The 18890-nt window shown below is 44.2% G+C and overlaps 1 protein-coding gene across 10 annotated transcripts in view; it reads left to right on the top strand.

Annotated features, from left to right (window-relative positions):
- Positions 1-18890, top strand: part of NCKAP5 (NCK associated protein 5) — a 964712-nt gene that overhangs the window by 220944 nt on the left and 724878 nt on the right. The window contains exon 1 of one of the 10 annotated variants that reach the window (XM_082689273.1): positions 2350-2476. The exons of 8 other annotated variants lie outside the window; for them this stretch is intronic. In XM_082689273.1, the coding sequence (XP_082545399.1) occupies positions 2426-2476 (51 nt within the window). In that variant the 5' untranslated portion in view covers positions 2350-2425. Of the gene's footprint in view, positions 1-2349; positions 2477-18890 lie in introns of those variants that run through there. One more of the 10 variants, XM_082689278.1, reaches the window with a different exon arrangement.

Genomic DNA, 18890 nt, shown 5'->3' with positions numbered 1-18890 from the left:
CTTAAACAACAAGTCACTTGTCCTTAATTATTCCTCCTAAGAGGTAATCAGGCTTAGAGACTTATCATGGGGTTGGAGTGCCTTGCCTGGGGTCCCACACGTTGACTGAGGTTTCAAGTTCTTTATCTATGCTCATGGTGAACACACATGTGAGCCGCTCACTCTCTTAACGAGATGAATATTTATTAAATTGGTTTTGGGGGCAATTAGTTTTAGTTTTGAACCTCTCATTAAGATGACTTATTATCAAACATCCAAAACCCTTTCTTCTATTTTGTGAAGCTGAATACACAGGTGATAAACAGGATATATTTTAAACATTCTGTCTTTGGAAAACTGAATTTCACCATGGTTTACATCTGGAAATGTTCTTCACATTTGCTTGTTTGTTTGTTTGTGGTTTTTGGTGGAATATTAGTTATCTTACCAGCCATGATATTATCAATATTGTTTGAAAAATTTACCTCACATTTGTTAAAATTTACTAAAATTGCCTGTAAAAGCAAACAACGGTCATACAGTAGCTTGTCTTTCTAGTGGGATCGTGAGATAAATGACATAAATCCATTCTAATTGGATCCAGAACTCCCTGGGCATTTGGCAATTAGTAGTAACAATTGTTCCATTAATAATGTATAATATTCCTAATGCCAAGTGTGTTATGTGTCATTAAGCAAAAAAAGCTCTGAAAAAGTCTTGGTTTTAAAAAAGAGCAAGCTTGAGTGTGGTCAAACTTCAGTTTTGTGATGATTCAACATGCGAAGTGGATTTATTAAAGCCTGAAATCAAACTGTGCTTCCAGAATGTGAAAGAGGGGTCTGGCGCAGTGTTCTGCTTAAAATCACTAACTGACTAAAAAATGTCTTCGGCCGCAACCAAGTAGTAGGCATTAGATACGGGTCGTCAGTTTTCATTGGAATGGTGGCGATGTCAGTTAGTATTTGTCAAGACCCTAAATACCTTGTAGTAAAGTATTGCAACAAACTGTAAATGTTCTCCTTAGACTCTCTTGGAGAAGTGGACATGGGGAACTGGATAATTGCCTGAGAAGATACCTGATGGAACTGCTTCCATGCAGAGATGCTCTTGAGCTTGGAACTTATCCCAAATTAGATGTATTGAGATCACTGAGCTGTATTTTGCAATTCAAATATTCTAGCACTTTCCACAGCAACCTCCTAGGCTCCCCTGTGGTGGGGTCCTTTGAATGTTCACACATATGTGGGGGGTTTTGTTCTCTGGGGTATGAAGCCATAGTAAGATTAGGTAGAAAAGAGACCACATGGGGCATATTTGAGAGCTGTGCTTTGATGGTAAATTCACACTTTGAAAAAATCCCAAAGTCAGTAACTTTTGAGGCTTCTCATCCCAGATGGTGCTAAAGACCACAGCTTAGTGTTTCTCAGTGGCTTTCCAAGTCTGTCTGTATTATGTAAAAGACATTAACCATTCATTAAATGTCAGGAAATTTGGTGTTGGAAAAAGTCATGGAGACATTAGAAGGGTATGTACTTCACCTATGGCTAAACCATTTTGTCCCCGATGAATTCCTTTGCCCAGGGAAGAATATTACTCTTCTGTTATCTGAATTCTTTTTTTCCTTGGTCTTAAAAATAGGTCCCAGGCAATGTCCTTTATTCCCTAGGCTTATCTGTTATTCCAGAAACCTGAGGAAATCATCCCTGTTTGTAACACTAAGGGATCTGCAGGCTGTAGTTCACACTTCCTGTTAAGACATTGTTGTTCAAGTGCTTAAGCTTAGAAATGGCTGATGATAAGACTCAACAAAACAATATGGCAAATGGCTATCCCATTTGGTTTGATATTCTGCCCCTCTTTGCCAGGCTGTAAGATGACAGATCTCCTTGTGTTGAGTTTAGGCTCCTTGAGGACCGAGGCCAAGTATCCATCATCCTTGTGTCTTCCCAGATCTAGCCTGACCCATCTGAGATGGCACCCTAAGTGCGGCCATGTCTAGGAACTCTCTGGTCCCAGTCACTGTGTCTCTCAGCAGCCAGCCTGTACTGGGAAACTCTCCTGCTCCCTGACCTTTGGCATCATATCACATACCACACTGTCTTGTCTGTCCCTTCAACTAGACTCTGGGGATCAGATCTTTCATTTTTGCATCTCTAGTGCCAAACGCAGTAGGTACTCGATATGTGTTGAGACAAATGACTGAATGGAAGGCTCTTGGTAAAGAATCGCTGAGCTGAATTGAATAGAGCGGGCACACCCTCTAGCTATCGCTGGGGTAGGATTTAGTGCAGGTGATGTAATGTAACTTGACAAGGTAGTTAAATATTGACAGGCAGGAGGAAGCATACTGGGAATGTTCAGAAAGAGGAAAGGAAGGTTTGACTGGGGCTGTCAGATCAGAGAGCAAAGGCGGTAAGGAGCCAAAGCAACCGGCTGCTGTATCCTGATGACCCAGGAAGGTCGCTTGCTGGTGCACTTGGCTTCTGCTTCAGCAGAGGTAAGGTTTGGAGTCTGGCTAGGAAGATAATGGGTTGTGATGTGAGTAAATGCAGACTCTGTGCCTGTGGCTTGGAGATGGCTGGCATCCCAGACGCTCTCTGCTGGCTTCCCCTTCTTGTACAGCTCAGGCTGATCCTCATTTAAGGCAAAGAACATGAGTTCCATTTGAGTCTGTCTCCTCTCACCCCACCTGACCACACTCCCATATGATTTGTGCTTTAATATAACCTCTTAAGGTGACTGGGGTAGGATGCTGGTGCATGCGTTTGGAATGCTTAGTTGAGGACTTTGTCCATATGAATTCATTTGTAAGTGCTCTTTGATGCTAATGATTAGAGACATGCATAGCAATAGGATTAGGAGGTCATGAACATGTTCAGTGCTACCTGGGTGCCACTTTTTATATGCAGGGGTGAGGCGGGGAGAGAGACTGACGCCAGGCAACGTTTTTAGCTCTTCTATCAACTAAAGGAGCAAGCAGAGGTGAGGTCAAGGAGAATATCAGCTAAGTGGGAATATGCCAACAGACAGCAGGCAGAGCAATGGTTTAAGCAGGTCTAGCACTGCATTTAGAAAGGGAGAGAGGTCACCTTGAAGGAAAAAAAAACAAACACCCCATCTAATTTGTGAAAGACTGTTTAATCAATTGGCATGTTTCAGGTTAGTTTTTAAGGAGAGAGAAGCATGTGTCATTCTTATAATTAAATAGTCACATGCACCAATAAGAAACAGCCAAGGCAAGTAGTCTCTGTTCAGTTCCTTCTTTTAGAGAAAGAGAATATGCTGTGTGTCCAACAGGGGTTCAAACTCATCTTCACAGATTAGGGCAGCTTAATGTCCATGAGTCTCTGTTTCTTCACCTGTGAAACTGGCAAAACGAAGCCTCTTGGAAGGTTATTGTGAGGCTTGAATAAAATAAGACATATAAAACCACACTGGAGTCAGCCTGGTCTGGCGCTGTTCCCTCCAAAATATTTGCTCCCCTCTCTCAAGTTCCAAGACTTATTTTCTTGGATCTCTTCTTAAAAATAGCTTTACTGAGATATAATTCACATACCATAATACCCACTCATTAAAAGTGGACTATTCGATAGTTTCTAGGGTATTTTCAGAGTTGTGCAACCATCACCATTACTGGTTTTAGAATATTCTCTCAGCACAGAAAAAAACCTCATACCCATCAGTGGTCACTTACAATTTCCTCCCAGTATCCCCAGTCAGAGGCAACAGCAATCTTCTTTCTGAATCTGTAGATTTTGCCTGTGCTGGACATTTCATATAAGTGGGATATATATAATGTTAACTTTTGAGACTGCCTTCTTTGACTCCCCATAATATTTTCAGGGTTCATCCGTGGAGTGACATGTGTTAGTACTTCATTTCTTTTTTATTGCCAAGTAATATTCCATTGTGTGGATCTGTAACATTTTCTTTCTCCATTTCTCACTCGATGCAAATTTAGACTGTTTCTATTTGGGGGCAATTATGAATAGTGCCACTGTGAAACTACATAGAAGATTTTGTGTGGACGAACATGTCCACTTTTTTTTTTTTAAGATTTTATCTATTTATTTTAGAGAGAGACAGCATGCACGCAAGCACAGCAGGTAAGGTGAGGAGCAGAGAAGGAAGGGAGAGAGAATCCCAAGCAGACTCTGCACTGAGCGCGGACCCTGGTGCAGGGCTCGATCCCACAATCTTGAGGTCATGACCTGGGCTGAAAACAAGAGTTGGGGTGCTGAACCAGCTGAGCTACCTAGGTGCCCCCAAATGTGTCTGTCTTTTTAATTTAGTTGTAAACGAGGCTCTTCCACCCCATCTTCCTCAGAAATTGTGAGAAAATTAGAAAATCCTGGGATAGGGGGCTCAGTCAGTTAGCATCCAACTCTTGATTTTCACTCAGGTCATGATCTCGGGGTTGTGGATCAAGCCTCATATCAGCCTCTGTGCTGGGCATTCTCTCACTCCCTCTCACTCTGCCCCTCCTCACCCTCCCTCCCTCACTCTCTCTTAAAAAGAAAAAAATACTGGGGTAGGCTACCTTTCTCCATGTAGAAGTTGAGGAAAATGGCAAAATGCTCATCTCTCCTTCACAATATTGTGTCATGATAGTGGGTATTTGGCACTGTTTAAAATCTTAACATGAAAGTGGATCATATAAACCAGCTTATGTAACCTTATATTGTCTTGAGTTTTTTATACATAAACACTATAGGATCAAGTGTGTGCCATGCATGCACGTTAACGTGTTTTTTGTTTGTTTGTAGAAAGAAATCATGGTTTTGCTGCTTAGGACAACTGTAGCATCTTAGGGAAGGGAAGAAGTTGCAAAATCAAATTTTCCAACAGCCTAGGGAAATGAGATAAATAAATGAAATTCATGGCTGAGATAAGCAACTATGGGACATGATGATTCATTCTAAATCACGCATGGCCTCACTGTTGTGGAGCCGTTAGGGAGTGGGGGTGATTATGGCAAACCAGAGAGCATGTGTCCTCTCTAGAATGGTCAGAAACCATTGGAACTCCAGCTGTTTGTTCTCATGTAGGTACCTGAGCTTATTTGATAAGGTCTAATTTTTTCAAAGCAATTAATTTTGATTTTTTAAAAATTCACTTTGTGGTCCAGATGAAACATGCCTATGGATCACATTTACCCCACTGGGGGTCCGTTCGTGAGCTTTTGAGTGTTGTAAGTCATATTACTTAGTGACCATAATATTTGAGGGTTAATTCCAGTATTGTCCCCCGACTAACTGCATTATTTTTGGTTTATCCCCATTTCTCTGACCCTCTGTTACCTATTTGGAAGGAAAGGGCATTTGATGAAATGTGCTCACTTGGTCTTTTTACCGTCCTAGGCTGGCATAAGGGCAGCCCCAGTTCAGGGTTCTGTCTCTGACAGATTATGCGCAACACATTATGGACAGAGACATGGCTTTCCAACTGATGACAGCCTGAAAAGGCAAGGGTTGCTCTAAACCAGCCTCCTTTACCCCTCCTATAGTGTGGGTCTACTTGTGGCAAGACCTCCCAACTTTTGGCTGAAAAGGTCCTTTATTTTGCCTTCCTTTTGGAAGGATATTTCCTCAGCAAATAGAATTCTAGGTGGACAAATTATTTCTTTCATTGTGACCAAGCCTGTCCTCAGCCCGAACTCACAAGGATTTAAAAAAAAAAAAAAAAAAAAATTTCCATCACCTTATTACTGTGTCAAACACTCCGTTTATTTTTTATTTATAAAAACCTACCTATTACCAGTACCAAGGGCCGTGGAGTTCTCTTGTTTTGATATTTGCGGATTTCATGGCGAAATACTTCCAGTCACAACGTCCAAATGTAGCCAGCCCACAGCCCCAGGAATGAAAGCCCCGTGTGTTCGCCTTGCCCTGGCGCATACCACCCGGTTGTGCCTTGATGTTGGGCCACAGACCCGGGAAAGCAGGAATGAAATCAGAGCCCGGGCACCAGCGTGAGTAGCGCTCCTCAGTTCTCTGTTTGCCCGCAGGATTCTTCATTTTTCTCATACAGAGGCTGGTGCAGGAGGAACTTAAAAGAATACCAGGAGAACCACCCTTTTTTCTCTTTGGGAGTAGCCCTGAGGTCTGAACAGTCTAATGACCACATACTTCTGTTCAGTAGACTTCATTCCTTGCATAATTCGTTCCTCCAAGCAATCCTGTGAGGTAGGATGGAGCTGTTGTCCCCACTTGACTGTTTAGAAAACTGAGGTGGGGTGCTTGTCCGAAGTCAGAGTTGAGTAGCTGCAGGGCTGAAATCAGGTTGCCCATCACCGGACATACTCATTAGGCACTTGGCCTCACAGATAATTTCTGCCTCTGCTGGAGATGCCATTACAGCAAGGGCTAAGAAGTCCCATGTAGTAGCTTCTAACACTGTCCTCTGAGAAAACATCCATTGTAACGAGTGGTTTGTGAAGGCACAAATCATGTGTTGCCTATATGTAAGGAAAGTGGGCCTCAAAATTTCTTCCTGTCTGCTCCTTGCATGGAGGCAAGTTTGCGTTTGAAATCCTTGATGGAAAAGTCTTAGTTTTAAAGTAAAAAAATATATTTCCCGTCACCAAGTTTAGCGTTTATAACAATAGCCCTCTCAGTTAAATTTTTTTTTTAACGAATTTCAAACAAATTTCTCACATGGCAGTTTACATTTATTTTCTCCTATGCCTTTACTTCTCACGGAAAATGCCGAGCAGCTGGCCACACTGACGACATAATAGCCCTCCGCCATGCTGGTCTATTTGACCCGTTCCTTCCCCAGCCTTCCCTTCTCCAGGCCAAATAATACCGAGGCTACTTAGCCTTTGCTCCCAGGTCCTATTCTGCTATCCTTTGATCTGCATTGTGGTCTTCTGAATCCTCCCATTGAAGGCGTGGAGGACAATAGCTCCATCTTGTAAAAAGTGCACTGAGGCCTCTCAAATGAGAGGTCACAAAGCCTGGGGCTTCCATCCCAACTCCTCGGATTAGCATGTTTCCCACATCGTGCGTGGCGGAGTTAGCTCTCTCCTTCTGGAAGGACACCTGTCACTGGTCAGGCACTTTGCCAGCTGGTTGGCAGGCTGACCTCCTGAGCTCACAAAATCCACCTGAGAAAGTGAATCAGAGGCTGATTCCATGCCGTGACATCTTTAGGAGTGCCTGAGGCTTGCCTCCTGGGAGAGAATAGTCTGCACCTTTGGGAGGAGGTGGGGAGTGGAAAGCAACCCGGGGTTAATGGGAAATCGCCATTTGGAGTTGTCACAAATCATGAGATGCTGGGCGAGCTGACCCTTCTGGCTCCTCTGGGGCCAATGTAAGCAAAGTGCCAACCGTCGGGGGCCAATAATAGGAAAAACCAGATGAGTCAAATCGAAGAGGAAGTGGTCCTTACAAGAAACAAAGCAAACAAAAATGTTTTTTTTTTTTTTTTTAATTTAAAAATATACTCTCTGGGGCAAAAAGAAAGATATTTTCATTATTCACATTGCAGTGTAAGAAGAAAAGTGTTTTTCATTTTAAGCAACATTTTAAAAGCAGAGTATCTGGCAACCTTTTCATTGAAACTTGTTTCTTACTGTAATTCTAAGCATTGCCCCACCCTTAGATACAGGCAAACCCAAATATTTGGCAGGGAAAGGGGTTTTGTAAATTAAAAAGATACTGCACTTGGAGGCCTGTTTTCTTAAACTTGAGAAGTTGCATGTTGCTTTGGAAATAGAGTTTTCTTCTTCAGGATAGGAAAAATAGGGTTGCTCTATTTTTTCCTCAAAAGCTTCAAGAAGAGATTGTCTGTGTATACAGAAGATTTGTGGCCCGTGACAAAATATTCAAATACGAAATAAAAATACCATTTTGAGGTAGAGCTCTATTTGGGGAATTAGAGTTTCCCTTAATTAATGAAGCTGCAAATTATTTGCATGTTCTGCTGCCCTGTGGTCAGTGGAACCCCTGGTGACCAAACACGCTATTCAAAGTGAGAGCCAAAGCCCCTTTGACCTTTCCATGTATTGTCTGAGGGAGCGGTGGTCAGCTGTCTCCAAAGTAAGCTGGACCCGCAGCTGCTCTGCCAGCTGGCGGTCACGCGCACGCAGCAGAACTTGGAGGGGACCCACGGCCTCACCAGATGCCTTATGGAGGGCTCAGTCGATGCCCCACACGGTGCAAACTGATTCCGTATTTCACATAAAATGCTTGGGTTTGCATGCCATCACCGATACTTTCTGTCTCACAGAGCGAGCACCTCACATTTGTAATTTAATTTTCCCAATGCACGAGCTGTGGTCAGATCCACAGCCACTGGCCACTGCCAGTGCCCAGACTTCTGGCATTTTGCAGGGAATTCCAGATGTACGGTCTCTTTGGCTGTGACATGGTGTAAATGGCAACATTAATAACCCACTTCTGCCAGGTGGGGCCGAGGCAGCATCAGTGGGGACCACTGGGTTGAATTCGCCTGTGCAACCCGACTGAATCAATCTGAGGGTATAGTGGACAGAAGCAGCTTGGTCTGCGTATTTACTGATTTAGAAAACAGCTAAGCACAAAGGGGGCATATTGTGGGTCAGAGTTCAACACCAGAGAGGAATGAGAGAAACCTATCAGTGAATCCTTGACACAACAGAACACTTGAGGGACCATTAGCCAGGACCTACATCTGCCCCTGAATTTTAAATGCAGTTTAGCTCTCTTGATAAGTTAATTCATGTGTTAAAGAATATGTAAAAATATCAAGCTCTGTCCCCATGACTAGTTGGTGTGCTGTAATATTACAGCCGTAATAGACCCCTTCCAGAGGAAATCTGATTTTTACAGCTAAAATTGTGACAGCATCATTAGGATGGCCTAGCCAGGAAAAACTACGACATTCTAGCGTGATGGGCATGGTAAAGGGATGAAGGTAGAGAGACGGGCCTTATACTGAGCAGACTAGGGATTTCTACGAAGGATCTTTTAATAAACACAAAGGTGGACCTAAGTATGAATCAATTTCATGCTTTTTTTTTTTTTTTTTTTTAATGTAGCAAGGAACGACCTCAATTTATCCTTCCTGTCTTTACCCACTGGCTCTTTTGCCCTTTGCTGCTTAGTGATATTGGGAGCATTGCGTTGCCCTTGGGGTAAATGATTCCAGTTAAGCAATTTACCATGTGAAAACCAAAGGGGACAGTTTTTTAATGTGGAAAATGTTTTAACCTCAGAAAACCAAAAGGCAGACTCAATTTGGAATGACACCCTGTCTTTGAATCACAGTGAGCCCCTATGACGAGATCCAATTAAACCATGTGTCCACATATTCTCAATTTGGGTAAATGAGGCCTTACCTAATTCTTATTTCATAAATAATTTCAGAGCACTTGTGGCTTTAAGAACTCACTATATTTTATATGTGTCCTGAGTTATGACAGAAATTGCAATAGCGTGACATTTAGTACGGCATTGATTTTTCTTGGAACCCATCAGAAGTAGTTCTGCAACTAGAGAAGTATACAGTAATGATACCTATTATGTGCAAAGCCCCAAGGGAAGTGGGATAGTCAGGTGTCCTTATATTTTCATCCATGATGCAGTGCTAACCCCCAGACAGATTGTACAAACTCGGATGACCTTTTGAACTACTGAGCTTTCAACTTCATCACTCTTTATAGAAGCGTGAGGAAAATCTAGTGTCCACGGAGACCAGACAAATAATGTAAGTAAGCGAAGTGGCCTGGATGCAGAATGAGGGACAACGTCGATGTTAGAGCCCATCTTGGGGAACCTGATGCTACTCTGCTTCCTCTGATGGGTACGATAGGCTAACGTGTTACTGCAGGACCACAGTGTGGGCCCCGTGTTGCTGGATCTTCCAACTCTTAAAAGCAGCTAGGAAATACGACCTTTATATAAAATCATCTGTTTATAAAGGTTGCTTCATTTAAAAAAAAAAAACAAAAAACTTCTTGTTTTGAGGTAGTTATAGATTCCCGTGCAGGTGTGAGAAATAGTGCAGAAACACCACTTGCACCTTTCCTATGATTTCCCCTGATTGTAACATGTTGGGCGTTCCGGAAACTGACATTGACACAGTACATTAACCTTATTGGCTCATTCTTTTTAAACTCTGTGCAGACCAATCACAGCACATGTGAGGGGCAGAGTGGGCCTGTCTGACTACTTCTGCTGCTTCTGTGAACGACCATCTTCCTGCACTTAGGAGACCAGCCCATGCCTTCGGGTCCTCACAGCTGAAGCTAGAAAAGCTGTTTAGAGCTTTGCTAGAGAGTGAACCTCTCCTAGCTCTTCCTGCCTGGATGATTTCCCAGTCTTCCAGTCTGAATTTCACTCCCTCCCTGTCTGTTTGTGTTTGCTACTCAGGCTGTCTCTGACACGTGTACCTCCTAGCCCCGGGGTGCATCCCATTTGCTGGCCTCCACTTCCACTTAGATTCCTTCAGGTGGGCCTGTCCCTGCAGGCTCTCTGCACGCACAGGCATCTCATATTTGCTTTCTTTGAATGACCTCTCACCTCCTTCTTCTCCCTCCACCCCCAACGCACACCGAAGACAAGTACTTCAAGGTGGTGGAAACCCAAAAGAATTTGCTTGTGCTGGAATTTTGAAATGTCAAATATTTATTTAAATAAAGTGAGTCATGATTTGAGGATTACAACTATGGAGTCGTTTTGTTTTTATAACATCTGTCATAAAAAGTCAATTTTTACTATAAATGGCTTTAAGACCTCTATGATCTTTTTAAAAAATGCCAATAAAGTCTCAGCATGTTGGGGGCTGAAATATGCTTCTAGATTTCTTTCTATTTTGTAATAAGTGCAGGAAAGAGGTGGAGTCCGCCGTGAGCATTTCTTGATTGTTCCCACTGACCTTGACACCTTTTCCAACCTGAGTATAGAAATCGTTCCCGGGCCATTCCCGGCCATTGCTGGTCAGCATGACAGAAGGTGGGAAGAGGCATTGTCAGAGAAGAAAGCTGAGTAAAGGAGACCAGAGCCTTCCGACCAGTGTCATGGTCAGAATGTGGGGTTCAGAATTAGAAAGAACATGTCAGGGAAGAAAAGAGGGACAGAGCCTAATGCCCTTTCAGCACACAGGGACCACTATGGCCTGTGATGGGTCACAGTCTGGAACCAGCAGCCTTCTCCCCATTGGTTGATCCCCCAGGAGTGTGGGTAAGCAGTAGTTGGAGGTGGGAGTCATAAAGCTTAGTTTGAAGCTCCTTCTCAGATGGCAATAAGCATTCTCATCTAGCGGAGCTGGTGATTGTGAAGTGTGACCGTATCGTGGAGAGCAAGGAGGGGAAGAAGAAAGGGATACAAAGAACAGATTCAACAAGCCCAAAGTAAAAATCCCTTGAGGTAATTGCAGTTGATCCTTGAACAAGTGGGAGTTAGGCGTGCCAAATCCCCCACATAATCAAAAATCCGAACATGATTTTTGACTCTCCAAAACTTAACTGCGTTGACCAGAAGCCTTACTGAGAACATAGACAGTCAATTAACATGTATTTTGTATGTTGTATGTATAATATACTATATTAACAATAAATAAGCCAGAGAAAAGGAAATGTTAAAACCATGAGGAAGAGAAAATACATTTACAGTACTATATCCTAAAGAAATCCACGCATATGTGGACCCATGCAGTTGAAACCCATGTGGTTCTAGGGTCAACTCTCCTTCATTTTGGGGCTCCCACACTGTTAAACTAATGACTTATTGGACTTACACTTCCCTTACCAAGCAAAAGAAGAAAATTCTAGAAGAAATGAGCTCAGTTGTTCTTGGGTCCCACCTGCCTTCTTTGCAATGAGACCAGAGCGCACAAAGGCGTTCGCCCTGTTCTGTTTTGCACTATCTCTTCAAGCCCTGTCCTCAATTTGCCTTAGAAATCAGAGTTTCCATGGGTCCTAGCCAGTGTCGCCTGCCTCTCCCCACTGGTCCTCATGGAAATGAGTGGCAAATTCGTGCGTGGACACACACAACAGTCCTTTGCCTTCCCTCTGATGATCCTTCTCTTTTCCCTTCATGGCTCCCCGGAGCCCTGGGACAGCTGTCATCACCTTTTCAGATGGCACGGTCTCCAGCCAATATCCAGCAGCCCTGCCTTTCCGTACTTAAGCCAGAAGTACTATAAAGTTTACCAAAGCTCTTTCCGTGACCCCAGGTATGCCTCCCCTGTCACCACACTTCTATGTTGGACTCCTCAGCAGAGAGGAGTCTCATGGTGAAGGCTGGGTCCTGTTCTGCCTGCTCCTGGTGTGTGTCACAAGGCAAGTGACAGAGGCTTCGGACTTTGGTTCTCACATCTGCAAACAGCAATACTTTTGTAGGGGGGGGGGGGAACCTGAGACTAACAAGTGAAGGAAACTGGTCCAAGGCCTCCCAGGTGGGTCAGCTCTGCCAGCACAAGGAGCAGACATTATAGTGGTGGAATTTCCGATACCCCTCACAGACTGATCTCCCCTTGTGCATTAAAGTACATCATTTAAGGCCACTAGGGTGCCTCAATTAGTTAAGCGACTGCCTTCAGCTCAGGTCGTGATCCTGGAGTCCTGGGATCGAGTCCCATATCGGGCTCCCTGCTCAGCACGGATTCTGCTTCTTCCTCTGACCCTCCCCCTTCTCCATGCTCACTCGCTCTCTCTCTTTCTCTCTCTTTCTCTCATTCTCTCTCTGTCTCTCTCAAATAAACAATTAAAATCTATTTTTTAAAATATTTTATTTATTTATTTGACAGGCAGAGATCACAAGTAGGCAGAGAGGCAGGAAGAGAGAGAGGAGGAAGCAGGCTCCCCGCTGAGCAGAGAGCCCAATGTGGGGCTTGATCCCAGGACCCTGAGATCATGACCTGAGCCAAAGGCAGAGGATTTAACCACTGAGCCACCCAGGCGCCCCTAAAATCTATTTTTTAAGTACATTATTTAAACCCCTGGGGGACCTTTTATTAAGGATTGCTACCCAGGATTCTGATTTAGTCTAGGGTAGATGTGAGGATCAATAGTTTGAAAATGCATCCAGCGTGATTTTAATATATAGCCGTGACTGGGATCACTTCTTCACATCAGTGGTTCTTCAGTTAAGCATCAGAATTGTGTGGAGGGCTTGGTCATACACTCTCCCGGAGCTCCAGCCCTAAAGTCTCAGATTCTGGAAGTCTGGGGTGGGCCTGAGAATTTGCATGTCCAGCCAGGTCCCAGGGAGGCTGCTGCCACTAATCAGAGCTGGAGACCACAGGTTTGCACATATCTGGTTGGAAGTTTGGCTGCAGGTAGCTTGTTACTACTTAACTGAGCACTGGCTAGGTATCAGGAGGATGGAGCATGTTCTATGATTTGGCCAACAGATGACATTGGATCTTCTAAGAACCTTTTGATTTAAGTATTATTATTCCCATTTAATATATGCAAGAAACTGAACTTCACAGAGGTTAAATCTGTGCTTCTCAAACTGGGATATATGGGGGTGTAGCAGGGATTATGGAAACCACGCAATGAATATCACATAACTTCCTGGGCCATGAATTTCATAGGCATCAGCCATAGTCTGTGCTGAACAGACTTGATCAGTTCAAGAGGGAAATGTCCCTGTTACCTATGCATTGATTATCTTAACTTTGATGTATATTCTAGGCCAATGGTACTGTAGATTGTCAAATCATGGCTATAAATTCTGCCCATTCTGCTTCATACTTGACATGAAGAGGCAAATGGAGAGTAAAATGAGGCTTGAGAGTCATTATATTACCCTGAGGAGATAGTCTCATTTCAAAGCAACCTTGAGCCCTACTTCACTGGGTCTGTGATTGACTTTTATAATGGAGAAGATGGAGTTGCCTTTATTATAGCATCTCTAGTACCACTTTTATTAGTCATTAGTTCTGTTATGAGGACATTTCCTAAATAAGCTCTTACCTTATTTCAGTTATTATGTCTATGGAGTTTTTTGGGCATTTTGACACCAGGTCTGGTTTTATGAGTTCAGCCATATAGGTTGATCTTCCAGAGCAAAGTTGGAGAAAATGCATGTGTTATAAATTCATCTCCTCCAAGCTTCCCCATGGACACACACTTCTTCAACCTACTCGAGCCATGGGCTCCTTAATGAATCTGATGAACAGCATAGATTTTCCTAGACGAGTACACAAACAGACACACAGAGGGCCTTGCTTTTCAGAGCATTTGTAGACCACTGAAGCCTATCCACAGATCTTAGCCATGAGCCCCCGATTAAGAGCCCCTCCCCTATTCTGTACATTTCTCCCTGACAAGGTCTGTGACTGTCTGAACTTGGATCTGTGGTGTTGCGTAGACTGCCTGGCTAGGAAGGTACTCAGTCAGTGTCAGAGAATGAATGATTTCTGTTTAGACTGACGCAGTAGGAAATGTGTTTGAGCACTTGTACTTATTGTGACATAGATGTTGTGTTTGTAATAGCACATCAGGACATTGCCGTGTGACAAGGTACCCCAGGACCTCTGCTGGCTGCCCAGCAGGAGGAGTAGAGGGCATATTCTGTCTGAGTCAGACTGTAGTACAATGTTACTGTATTCTGGTCGCTGGCATGAAGTCTGTCCTAGCTGACTCATTCCCTGAGATTCCTCTCCTTGACTTGGGGCCATGAACACTTACTCTTTGGGCTTAGGTCATCGAAGCTGCCTCCCACTATTTCTTCTCTTTATTTCAGGTTGTTTGCTATTATCTTGGCTCAAGGTTTGAGTCTCTGAGCTGGTTTCCATTGCCAACTTGGCACAGGCAGGGAACATCCTAACCCTGGGCACAGAAGTCTGGATGTCTTTAGGGGACAAAGCAGGGAGTATAATCTCCATGTTACGAAATCACAATTTAAAATAGTTTAGACCAGTGTGATGGGATTTTATATATGTGCTAGTTAGTTTAAACTTCAACTTAAGGGATAAGTAGATTTCCTGGCATGCCTGGGTGGCTCAGCGGCTCAGGTCATGATCTCAGGGTCTTGGGATCGAGCCCCTCATCAGGTTCTCTGCTCAGCAGGGAGCCTGCTTCCTCCTCTCTCTCTGCCTGTCTCTCTGCCTACCTGTGATCTCTGTCTATCAAATAAATAAATAAAATCTTAAAAAAAAAAAAAAAAAAAGGAGGGGGACAAGCAGATTTCCTAACAGAGAATTCTCATTCCACAGATGGTCAGTCATACTCTAGGGACAGCTTTTATAAGCATTTTAGCCAGCTACCTCTCTGTTAATACCTGAGGTTCTGTGAATGTCAGGATTTGCTTATATTTGTGAAATTAGTGAATTTCTAATTAGCTTGACAATGTCAGAAACAATCTTGTTGGTGAAGTTCAAACAATCTTGTTGGTGAAGTTCAAGGTATCAGAATTCGATTTATGTGGATTAGTTGTATATGTGTATATATATATATGTTTTATGTATATGTGTGTACTTGGTAAGTTATATCTTTATATATCTGCATATATATCTATACCTTCATATAGATATAAGTTATACATATGTATCTATATCTATCCATCTATCTAGAGAGTATGAGAGAAGAAGGAGGAGGAGCAGAAGGAGGGGAGGAAGAAGGACCCGGAGAGAGAAGGAGAGAGAGACTGGTTGATTGACTGTTTGAGTCACCACTGAGTAATAAACAGGGTTGAAGACTAGTAAAGCCGGTGGCTTGCTCCTTTGGGGACGATGCTTGAATGTTGTCTCCTATAAGTCTTACGCCCAGGCCTTGTAACAAAGAGTTACAATTGCCCAAAGTCCACTAAAAAGATAAAAGCATGGTGCCGCTGGGATGTTTGGGGTCTGCCTCTGGAAAATCTTTCATGACAGGTGGTGAGAGGAGCATAAATAGGACCAAGATATGGGGCTTCCTTGAACTTGCCCAACAGGTTCGGAGGCCCATTTTCCTGCCCGCTGGCTAATCCGTGTTTACTGGATAAATATTTACATATGTGTAGGGACAACGGATTTAGGTTTGCTTTCATTAAACTCAGTAGCAAGGTCATACTTCTTTGGGAGATGTCATTATCTACTGAAAAGGACCTCCATGTTTTGTGTGACCAAATTGCCTGAGGACAGTTCATAGCATTCCCACTCTATGGCAGACTTATTTTCAGGAGAGGTTCCATTTAATAGTTTTTGCTATGGTAACAACCCGTAAAAACGTAGTGGGTACAACAAGCACCAATTATGTGTCATTCATGGCTCGTTGGGTCTGCTCTGGCCCTGCTGGGTCCCCGCAGGGCTTGGCAAGTCTTGACTCCACCCTGCGGGATGGGCCTGCTTCTCCCAGAGCGCAGACTCCAGCCGCCTCCTGACCTGCTATTCAGCGCGTGTTGTCCACATGGGGGAGGCGAAACACAAGAGGGGCAGGCAGAAAGGCTCTGCTTAGAACTGCCACATGGGAACTTCTGCCCACACGTCACTGCTCAAAGCCAGTTCCATGGCAAATCCCAAGGTCCCTGGTGGCGGGAAGTGCTTTACCCTTACCTAGGAGGAGAGGGAGGAAAGGAAAGTTACGAACAAATAGCTTATTCTGTCACCTTCCAAGGTAGGTCATAGCGGCTTCCTTTGTCTCCTCAGTCAACAATGGGATGTCAGTTCCAGTCAGTTCCTTAAGCATTATCAAGTAGGTGTTAATTACCATCCATTTGCAAGATGGGAGTGAATCAGAAGCACGGAATGCATAGGCCTTGGCCTTGAGGAGCTCTCAGTCTCAGAGAAGAGACATGATTTCTGCCTCAGAGAACAAATAGGTTTACCATGGAGCGCCATTCAGACTGAGCTGAAAAATACACACATACTACACACAAAGAGAACACAGACTTTGTGTCACCCCCAAACCCACTGTACAAATAAGAATGGTGGGCCCACTGTTGTTCTGGGGTAACACCACCTCCAGGAGGGGAGAGACCAACAGTTCCATGACTCCCTTCTTTGTAGTCACACCTCCAATCAGATGTTTTGTCCTTACTCAGCGGTGAGAAGAAGACAGAAAAGTACACTAGAGGGCCAGGGCCAGGTCCTAGCTCCCCCGTGGGCAGGGCACCTCTGGGCAAACTGAAGTTTTCCAGGCCCTCGGATTTTTTATTTATGAAATGGGACCTGTAGGGCCAGATCATGAAGTCCTGTGACCCCAGATAGATAGATGGAGTATGATCTGCCTCTGGGTTCCCTTTGGCTTAGATCCCTTCCTATTAGGCAGCTAAGAATTATGAGACTATTCCCACCAATCCTATACTGGCTAGTCCTGAGATCCTGTATTCCTCCCCCTCCCAAATACCACTATAAAATCAGGCTCCTTCGGTCTGTGTACAGTGTGTGTGTGTGTGTGTGTGTGTGCACGCGCGCACGTGCGTATTTTAATTTATCGTCTAACAGCAAACTTTGGTTTTATTGTTACATGATTTGAAGTTTAGGAAAAGGCTACATATTCAGTTTGCAGGGTGTTCTGTTCAGCATTTTGGCACTGTCTGGGATGGCACCGATGGGGTGTCTTTTCTCGGGATCGTCAGTTGGATGGATGTTTCATAGCAGTCTGCTCAGGAACCAGATAGACGCTCTGTCATGGCATTGGACTTTTCCAAAGAAGCCCCCGGCTCCGCTGACTGCTGGAGTCGCCTTGCTATGTGCTGGGGTGCAAGGGTGTGACTGGTTGCCTCCCGTCCCTCTCACCCAACCATCCACCCTCCCCCAGTCCCAGTCCCCAGGGCCACCCCCTGCCAGTCTTCTTCCTAGGCTGGCTGGATTGTTTTGGATGCTGTGGAAAGTCGATTTTTCTTCAGTGGAAACTGGGCAAATCTGGTTTGGACTACAAACCACTCAGGGTTTTAAAAGAAAGCAATAAGGGGACCAGGATTAGTCTGGTTTCTCTGTTTTCATGGTGTACAGACAAGCCCTAAAGGAAAACAACATAGTTATTCTGAGAGCAAACACCCATGCTTCTAAGAAAACGTGAAGGTTTACGCTGATCAGCATTGAACAGCACATTGTCCTTCCTTGCAAGTTAAGGCAAAATTCCTAGAGCCCTAGTTTGTCTTTAATACCTGGCCAGATAAGCATTCCTTATTGTAAGACTCAGGCTCCTGCACTTTCCAGATGCTCTCCTATGAGTTGACTTTCTTGGCAGAACAGAGTGTCGAGAATCGAGTATGAACTTGGGGCCCAGAAATGCCCCATTTTCCTCTGTGGGGAGAATACTCTATGAGTATTCTTTATGTTGGATCTGAGACAGGGGAGCTCAAAAGAGTAGTCAGGAAGGTTGGAATCATATTAAAAATGGTGCTAAAGAACGAGCGGCGCAAATCCTCCTGGAAGGCAGGGCCCGGTGGGTCTCAAAATGGACTTTGCTTCTTTGCTTAGAGGTTAAGGAGCTACACTGTGGCTTGGGTCAATGTGTCTAGGAATGCTCCAGTGTCCTCAGTCGGTCTGTCCAAGACTGTGCGTGCGGTGAGTTTACTCAGCAGAAAGCACTGTCGGCATTCCTGCCACGAATACATTCCTAACTTTGATCTTTTATTAACCTAATTAATCATTAAACTTCTTTTCTCATTGAATTCTCTTCCCTGTTTTTCAGTTTCTGCCCCTTCCCCCTCCCTCCGTCACCTTGTTCCTTCCATCTTTATTAAGAGTTTTTATTGTTGAACAAATTGGTGTCCTAAGGGCAGACCCAGCCTTGAGTAAGAGGATGGAATGGGGAAGTTCCTTGAGAAATCTTCCCAGCTCCCTCTCTTTCCCCTGTGTCACAGCTTGTCCCTCCTGACCCTGGAGTCCAGTGCTTTCCCGCTGGGTTCCTGCTCCCCACACAACCCGTTCCCCTGCTAGCCTGCTTCTCCTTATCTTCCCTCACAAGAGTCCCTTCTCCAGAACCACTCCCCAGCATGCATCAGAATGATTCACTCTTGTAGTGCAAATCTATTGAGCTTAGTGAGGGG

Source organism: Mustela nivalis, assembly GCF_964662115.1.
Source record: "Mustela nivalis genome assembly, chromosome: 11".
NCBI lineage: Eukaryota > Metazoa > Chordata > Mammalia > Carnivora > Mustelidae > Mustela > Mustela nivalis.
This window is presented reverse-complemented; position numbering and strand designations above follow the sequence as displayed.